At 33.2% G+C, this 9,552-nt stretch overlaps 1 protein-coding gene across 1 annotated transcript; it reads left to right on the forward strand.

The window, feature by feature from the left end:
• The first annotated feature begins 1,208 nt into the window (after positions 1-1,208).
• Positions 1,209-6,097, forward strand: LOC139873495 (uncharacterized). Its single transcript, XM_071861423.1, has 14 exons — positions 1,209-1,330; positions 2,276-2,335; positions 2,428-2,547; positions 2,629-2,748; positions 2,923-3,064; positions 3,271-3,441; positions 3,547-3,708; positions 3,940-4,046; positions 4,128-4,218; positions 4,312-4,453; positions 4,606-4,762; positions 4,844-4,960; positions 5,031-5,157; positions 5,852-6,097. Exons 1-14 carry the CDS (start codon positions 1,215-1,217, stop codon positions 6,095-6,097), a joined length of 1,878 nt encoding a protein of 625 aa, XP_071717524.1. The 5' UTR covers positions 1,209-1,214.
• The last annotated feature ends 3,455 nt before the right edge of the window (positions 6,098-9,552 follow it).

A 9,552-nucleotide genomic window follows, 5' to 3' on the forward strand; every position in this document is an offset into this window, starting at 1 on the left:
AAGTTTTTTGATCTCCACTCTGTTTCTCTGTGTCTCTATATTATTATATTTATATCTATATCGATATTGATATTTAGATATAACTAGTTTTTGGAGCTCTCGCTTCGCTCCGGGGGCTCCGTTTTGAATGCGAGTTAAAAAAAAAGTCTTGATCTATTTTGTAAAAAAGAATTTTTTTCGACATCTAACATTGAAGGGTTGTTCCTTTTGTGAAAGTTGCTTCTTTTAGCGTTCGTTTTTGTTTTGTTTTTTGTTTTAAAAAAGTTAGTTGATCTATTTTGTAAAAAAGAATATTTTTCGACATCTTTTGGTAGCATTGAAGGGTTGTTCCTTTTATGAAAGTTGCCTCCTTTATCGTTCACGAAGAAAAGGAAAAAAAAAGGTTAGTTGATTTTTTTGTTAAAAAAGAATTTTTTTCGACATCTTTTGGTAAAATTGAAGGGTTGGTTCTTTTATGAGAGTTGTTTCTTTTATCGTTGGAGACAAAAAAAAAATGAAATGACGAAAATACCCCTGATTACTATTGATGAATAGTGCTACAGAGTTTTGTCTATTAGATATATAGATAATTATAAATAAATACGAATATATATATATATATATATATATATATATATATACACACACATATAATTATATATACATATGTATGTGTATATATATAAACACTATCTGTAAGTATGGCAGCTGACTTTGGTTTGATCCTAAATCCCTCATGTATCCTCGTCACATCTTTCTCTATGCATTGAGCTTCTACATCTTTTCAACAGGTTTTAATTCTATTTATTAAGATTTATACTTTATTTTTAAATTTTAATTATTAATTGTATTTTCATGAATATAAAAGTTAATGAACATATTAATATATTGGCATAATGTAGATACATTGTATTATGGAAGCAGAGCTCAAGGATCGTTGAGGGACAACGAGACTACAACTGCAGGAGTGAATCTAAGCCTTAAAGAGAATTATGTACGTATTTTTGCTTATTATTTAATCGTTTTTGAATTTAATATGTTGAAGTTGATGGTGGATCACATCCAAGTAATTTTTTTCGACGAAAAACATAATTTAAATTAAAATAGATCTGATGATGCCAACTGCTTATGATGATGATAATGGATTCAACTAAATGTATATTTTATCTGTTGTTATTCTGTTGAATATGTCATGGTAAATTCAATACAAAATCGGCGTCGTGTTGTAGGTGGTAATGAGTAATGGGATAGTCCAAATCACTCTATCAACCCCAGAAGGACATATCGTGAGCATACAATACAACGGAGTTGACAATTTGCTAGAACCGAAGAATGATGAAACTAATCGAGGGTACGTAATATGTCATTTCGTTCTTTCATTTGTTTGAATTCTTTTTCTTTTTTCTTTTGAACAACATATCACCCGGTGGGAACTTAACCACCCACATGTTAATCTCCCATAGTTGCATAACCTGCCACCAACTGTTGTCCAGGAAGAAATTCGGCCCAATCCGCAAAGCCATATTTGAATTCTTTTGGCTTCATAAACTTTAAAAGTCAAGTTGTTTACCTTTCATTGGTCAAGGACTATTTTGGATAGGCCGCATAGTCAACAGTGACAATTGTTACAAATGAACTAAAAAGAGTAGAAAACAGAACAAATAAAAAACATAATGAACTGAAGCCCTCTTTTGTTGCACATGAAATGGGTCTTAATATTTACTCCCAGAGAAGATAAGAATCATAATTTATTTCTATGAAATGTTCATGATATGATGATGAAATGAAAAATAAAAAATAAAAAATGTAAAGATGCTAAGACTCCAGTAATTTTTTTTTTTTTATTGTTTTTTTTAAGGCAACTCACCCACCCACCTAATAATAACACGAATATATACACCACGAAATGTCCTAAGCAGGACTCGAACCCTTAACCTCAATGTTGTAAGGGTGACGCCGATACCGTCAAGCCATTGGTTCTTTGGTGCGAAGACTCCGGTAATACATTCTAGGGGAGGGAGAATTATTTCACGCAGATGTATGCGGTCTAACCTGGTTATCATGTGATCATGTTTGTCCATTTCCCTGCCTTTGAGACCTTTCATGACAATATCAGGAAGTTAATTAGTACGCCATCCGTTGATGATTATGATTATCTCATTACACCTTCACTTTGTGCCTAATGTAATCAATGTGATGGTTATTATAAATATCTCGTTACAACTCAATTTTGTGCGTAAAGTAAGTATATGATATGGTTGCAACATCCCACAACATCGTCTCAATATGTGTAAAGGTATTGGGACCTCGTCTGGAGTCCACCTGGAAGTCCTGGAACGACTGGTACGTTTGAAAGGTAAGACTTTTTGTCGATAATAAAATGCTAACAAACGTTTTTTTATGTATTTGGTACTCGCTCAAAAACGTTTACGACTTTTTGAAAAACAGGATAGTCGGAACGAGTTATGAAGTGATAGTAGAAACAGAGGATCAAGTGGAGATCTCATTTTCAAGAACATGGAATTCATCCCTTGAGGGAAAACATGCCCCTTTGAAGATAGACAAAAGGTGAACTTTTTTTACATAGAAGTCAATTTTAATATATGAGATAGTGATAATGATAATGATAATTACAATAGAACCTTGTAGGTTTGTGTTACTTCGTGGTTCTTCGGGTTTTTACTCATACGGAATTTACGAACATTTGGAAGGATGGCCAGGTTTCAATCTTCCGGAAACAAGAATTGTTTTCAAACTAAGGAAGGACAAGTAAGCACCTTTTCAAATGGTAGGTTATCCATATACTACCAGTTTTAACCATACACCACTAAATACGCATTAAAGTGTATACCATTGGTGGTGTATACTAAAAAATATGGTAGTCAACTTCTACATAGATTTGACAATAAGTATTAATGGTCAAAAATTGTTTTGTATCACTAGGTTTCACTATATGGCAATGTCTGATGATAGACAAAGATTTATGCCTTTGCCCGATGATCGGTCACCCAAAAGAAGTAAACCGCTTGTTTTTCCTGAGGCAGTACTTCTCACTAACCCGGTAGAACCCGAGTTCAAAGGACAGGTAATCATATGTTTATCGATTAGTTAGCTGCAGTTTCATATATGGGCAAAATGGACAGAAAACTCTTGGTTCAAATTTTGACCCGTATTGAAGCGACAGTAACAGTCTAAATTATTTCTGTGTTGTAGTGTTTATATACTACATTTTTTTCCTACGTAATGTTCCACAACACCCAAACCACGTATTTATGTTTTTTTGGGATGTAGGTAGACGATAAATATCAGTATTCGTGTGAAACCGAGGATTTAAAGGTCCATGGATGGATATCTACAGATCCTCATATTGGATTTTGGCAAATAACACCAAGTAATGAGTTTCGAACAGGTGGACCCACGAAACAAGAGCTTACGTCCCATGTTGGCCCTACAAATCTTGCTGTAAGATGATTACTTTGGTCGTATCAACAACTCTCTTCGTGTGTATGAATTTTGAAGAGTTATAAGTTTGGTTTTGCCTGTGGAATTCATATTCATGATTCGCAGATGTTTGTTAGTGCACATTATGCCGGAAGCGATTTGGTAATCAAATTTGAAGAAGGGGAGAAGTGGAAGAAAATTTTTGGCCCCGTTTTTATGTATATCAATTCAAACTCTAAAGAAGAAGATCCTCTTGTGCTTGTGCTTTGGAAAGATGCCAAGAACCAGGTATATATTATATTCTCTCCGTCCCAATTTAATAATAAATTTAAACTAAAAAATGTATGTAAAATGTTAGGGTAAAACTGTAATGTACATTGTGTGATAATGATATATCTTAAGCTGTGTATTTTTTATCTATTAAATTTGGATGGATAGATTATCATCTTTTAAATCTAGAGCAAAAACCAAAAATTAATCTATACATCAAACAGTCAATAATATCGTAATCGTTTTTAGATGCAAGAAGAAGTTGGAAAGTGGCCTTACAGTTTTCCAGCTTCAAAGGATTTCCAACAAGCTCATCAACGGGGTGCAGTAAAAGGTCGGTTATTAGTATACGACAGGTACAATCTCTACCCATTATCACCAAATCGACAAAAGTACTACCCAAAAAATGCAACAAATTTGATTATGAACATGTTTAGGTTCATTAGTGACAAACGCTTACCAGCAAATCATGCTTATGTTGGACTAGCTCCACCAGGAGATCCGGGATCTTGGCAACGTGAAAACAAGGTAAAACCAAGATAAACCGCAATTTTTTATTTTATTTTTTTTAACATCAAACTGCAATCTTCTTGCTCATAAAAATTAACTTGTCTTCAACAGGGCTATCAATTTTGGAGCAAAACAGACAACGATGGATATTTTTCGATTAATAACATCTTGGCTGGCACGTATAATGTATACGCTTGGGTCCACGGATTTATTGGTGACTACAAAAACGTCAACACCATCGTCATCACACCAGGTCCTCAATCTAAATTTCATATTGTGATATGAGTCAATACTCGTTGAGGTCGGGTTGGTTTGACCCGTTGACTTTTTTTTTTTGTTATTTCATTTGCGAATAATGTATACATTAGTATTTGAAATATGATTAATAAACTGTTACTAATAAAGGTTGCAACGATGAACTTGGCGATCTTGTTTTTGAGCCACCAAGAAATGGTCCGACAATATGGGAAATCGGCACACCTGATCGCTCTGCTGCCGAGTTTTACATTCCTGATTCTGACCCAATCTATACTAACCAGTTTCTCGCTAACGATTTAAATAGGTAACTAATATTCAAATCAATTATCAAATTAATTAAGAGGTTAGGATTGATCTTAAATAATATTAACCAACTATTGAGCAGGTTTAGGCAATATGGGTTATGGGAGAGATACGTAAAGCTATACCCGGATGGTGATTTGGTTTTCACGATTGGTAAAAGCGATTACAAAAAGGATTGGTTCTTCGCGCACGTAAACAGGTAATTAAGTACAATATTTAGGTAAGTAAAATAAAAAATGAACATATGTTTATTGAGTATTTTTTAACAGGAAGAGATATGACATCATGTATGAAAAAACGACATGGACGATCAAGTTCAACCTTAATGATGTGACAGATAACGGAACTTATATACTCAGATTAGCATTAGCGTCAGCACAATTATCAGATCTGCAGGTACTTCAATTTGTTAAATGATAAAACCATGTTCATTATGTGATATTTATAATAACGATATAAAAGAATATAGAAACCCTAAAAAACCTAACGGACCTTGAGCCCATAACACATATTGGGTTGGGCCATATGCAAACCCTACTACTACTACTACCCGCAGTTTAGACGGTGAAATCGCGAAAGTTCGCATCGGAAGAAATCGCTAAATACTAGTAAATGAATAAATAAGAAATACAATTTTTTTCTCTAATTTGTTGCATGGAACAAACTGATATTCTGTTGCGTATTGCTCGACTACGTTTCTTTTTCCGTAACATATTTTTACGTCGTGTCTTGCGTTGCCTAAGGCTTGAGTAGGACTTGGGCAGACAACTTTGTCGAAGTTAACAATTTTCTTCAACGTTGGAAAAAGAGTTTTTACTGATTTTATTCAAAGATTTAGAACCTAGTAAAACTAGACGGCTCATTCCATTATTATAATAGAAAAATAGATAGCTAAAAATAACTAGCAATATTATAAAAAAGTTGAGTTGGGCAATATGCAAATCCTAGTCTACTTCTATAAAATTATATATGTCATTAGTTCTAGTTAATGAAAATCACTTTAGTTGTATGGCCGAATTAAATTGTTATTCTGAATGGTAAACAAACTTAAGTTCATATTGAGATTGCAAATGGAGTTTTATTTTTGTAGGTTCGGGTCAACGATCCAAATAAGGATGTACCGCTGTTTTCAACCGGAATTATTGGGGGAGACAATGCAATATCAAGGCATGGTATACATGGTTTATATTGGTTGTTCAACATAGATATACCATGGACATATCTAACAACGCGTGGAGAAAACGCCATTTATTTGACAAAAATAAATGAAGGAATTATATTTCCTGGAGGAATAATGTATGATTACATTCGTCTTGAAGGACCACCTCATTCATGATCTGTAAGTCATGAATGCGTTTGATATAATCGTGTTCTCCGAACAATTAAAGATAATTTGACTACCTTAACTTGTAATGTTATTTAAGATTGTTCATAAGTGACTACCTTAACGTAATGTTATTACAACAATATAACTAAATTGACCATAGATATTAATTGTCCGATTATATTGTGGGTCCCTTTAAATTTTGGATCATGTGCAATTTCACATTTTGCACACTTCAAAAATTGGCTTAAAAATATTCATGTTCTATGCTACAAAGGCATGCTACATCAGTTTGCTAACTCCATGAATTTCTCAACGGATAAGTTTTGTTAACTTGTGAAAATGAAAAGCGTTACAAATCGGTCTCAAATCCAAACTTATTCTCACAAGTATTTTGGATTCTTCACATGAATCTTTTTGTCTTGTCAGTACTCTTCACATTATTCTTCATATATATGTGAAGTAAACATTGAGTTGTAGCTGCTGTTAGTGGTCTATCTCTCTTAGCGAGAGGTTAGGAGTTCGACTCCACTTGGCTGTACCATTGCACTCAATGTTATTCCTGACCTGAAGCATCCAACCTGGTCTCCTTTCGCTTAGTGCGGGGGTAGCGGGGAGGGGGTTTTACCGGCCATGCCCTCGGATTGGTCCGGGTTTCCTCCAGTATAGTAGTTGGGGGTGAATTATGCAACTACAAGAGATGAACGCGTGAGTGGTTAAGTCCCCTTGGGTGATCCCAAACTGATGTCCCAAAAAAATGAAGAGTAAGAAGTTTTTCAAAGTTGCACGAGATACTTGTAATATCTAACTCTATATGAATGCTTTAATTTTAGGATTATAAATCTATATTATATATAATAACAAAGTCAACTTTTGCTAATCAATTTTCAAAAATTTGAAATGGAGAAAAAATAACCATTGGATTAAAAAGAAACTTTCAATATCAACCATTAGATTATGTGATCACTCAACAATTGTCTCTCTCTTCTATTTCTTTTGTTTCTTGACAAAACTACCCTTCAGATATACGGGGTCTAGCATTACCACAAAAAACGACTTCAAAGAAAATTAGGGTTCTTCAAAATCAAATATTCTCTTACGTACAATCGAGGATTAGCCAAGGGTTCTTCAAATCAACGATTTATCTGGATACAATTAGGGTTATTCAAATCGAGAACGGTTTTTCCAATTACTAATTCATTTTGATACAGTTAGGGTTCTTCAAATCGAAGCATTCATCCACATACAATTAGGGTTATTTAAAAAAGGCAAATCCGATTTTTTAATATATTCATTGATAATCTATTTCCTTCTTTATGATCTGTTCCATTGTTAATTAAGATCTTTGACTTGATTTATGTACATTGACTAATAGACATGTTATGTAATGTTTATGTTAATATTTTTTAATATTCAGAGTATTTCTTATTTATGATTGACTTTTATCTATAGCTTGATGATATATAGTATGATGAAGCATGCCAGTATATCTCTCAAAGGATTTATAATTGGCTATATATTGTAATGAAAGTTGGAAATGTTTTTCAAAGAATGCATCAAAATTGTTATTACGTTTTCCGCCATCTACAAGTCTAACTATAAGTTACATCGTATCTTAGCTTTTGCTTCCATACTATTGCCTAAAGAATATATTTATTAGTTACGTGAAGTTGCTTAATGGGTTTAAATTTTCATGTTGTAGGGTTTTACAGCGGGTGAAAAAGCGCAGTATCGCATGGTGTGATCGAATCGTAAATATTGATAACGATCCATATTCTTCACATTTATGCAAGTTGTTATGATCCTGTAGTTTCCCCATACCGCTAGTAAGATTACTCTATCTAGTTTGTACTTTCATCATCATCATAATTAATTTTAATGAAAGGTTCAAATTTTTATTTTCAGTTATGAAGTTTGTATGAATGTGTCAAATTGTAAACGGATCAAACAACGATCTGTTGCATCGTTGTATATACTAACTTTGGTGCATGTCAAAGTAATGAACACGACTTTTTTCCATTTATACAAACGTATTTTAAGTTCGTGAATGGGTGTGTGAATTGGCCTTTTGTGTGATCAAAATCATCAACTTGTAGCACTTGAACGTTGTTTAATGATCAATATGACTAAATTTGTAAATGATCGGGTAAAAGGTTTATGTTATTGCCTCTCAATTTCTTATCATACATGACCTCTTTTTAAAATTTGTAAATGACAGGGTAAAAGGTTTTGGTTACCTGTTATCATTATCGAGCTTTATCATTTCCTCACACATACAGTTATTCATGGGTTGTTTATATTTTTCATCAATTTTAGTTTTTAGTACCAAAACCTTAAACGCTTTTGTTGTATGTGTGTTTATTGATTGCTAATATTGATCTGTTAAAGGTCGAATGCTTTTAGCTGATTTCATTTTGAGTTTTTTGGCAGGTATGCATATGTTGTGGCCTCATCTTTGCACAGTTTGGCATGTAAAGAAATTTTTCGGTCTAAGCCTGGTGAAATACACACCTTTGGTAACCACTTCAATTTCTTTATTATATCTTGTACATTTGGACTTTTTGGTTAGAAGCTGTACATAGTTTGCCAGAAGGTGACTACTAAGCTGTGTATTATGGCCATGATTAGAATAGTACATTACATTTAATATATAGATCATTGGCTTTAGTTGTGATGACCCGAAAGCACTTATTTTAGTTCGTTTAGTATAAATTTAAAAAGAAGGTATTACAGTAACAATTATATTCTTTGGTTGAATATGATAAGTTGGTTGTATTTGTTAAAACTGTTATTATTTCTACATGTTTGGACCACTTGGCCTTTTTTCATGTTTAACTGAAATATTAACCATTTTAGAAAGAAAAACCCAAACAGACGATATATGTGAAATTGCTAGCTCAGGCAGTTCATATTTCGAAAAACATCGTTGCTCACTCAACCCTTTTGTTTATAGGTACCTTTTATGTGGAGACATATAATCAAAAACAGGCTACGTGCTTACCCTACCTGAGGTAAACTACAAATTATCATAAAACAAAAGACATCAATCTCTGCCCTTCCATATTGTCTTTTATATAGTCATCAGTTAAAGTTTTACTCTTCAGATTTATGATTTATTTGCTAAATTGATATAGAGATATGCACTTAAGAGTTACTAGCAGGCTCTTGGTGAAGTTTATGCTACTAGGAATTTACGAGAAAATTATGGTGACTAGGTACATGATTTTAACTCTCTCTTATGGTGAATCAATCCATTTGTAACTTAATGGGTTGAAATTACCACATTTAAGTTATATACTTTGGATATTTAAGGTTACATATTAAAGTTACATATTGAATCTTTATTTCTTTAATGCACAGAGGAAACTAAGCTTATAGCAAATTTTAAAAGATCGCCAACAATGATTTGTTGAAGGTCAAATGCGGGAGTTTCTAACATGGATCAGAAGCTCAATGATGGTCATCAA

The sequence above is a fragment of the Rutidosis leptorrhynchoides genome, chromosome 10 (assembly GCF_046630445.1).
Source record: "Rutidosis leptorrhynchoides isolate AG116_Rl617_1_P2 chromosome 10, CSIRO_AGI_Rlap_v1, whole genome shotgun sequence".
Classification (NCBI taxonomy): domain Eukaryota; kingdom Viridiplantae; phylum Streptophyta; class Magnoliopsida; order Asterales; family Asteraceae; genus Rutidosis; species Rutidosis leptorrhynchoides.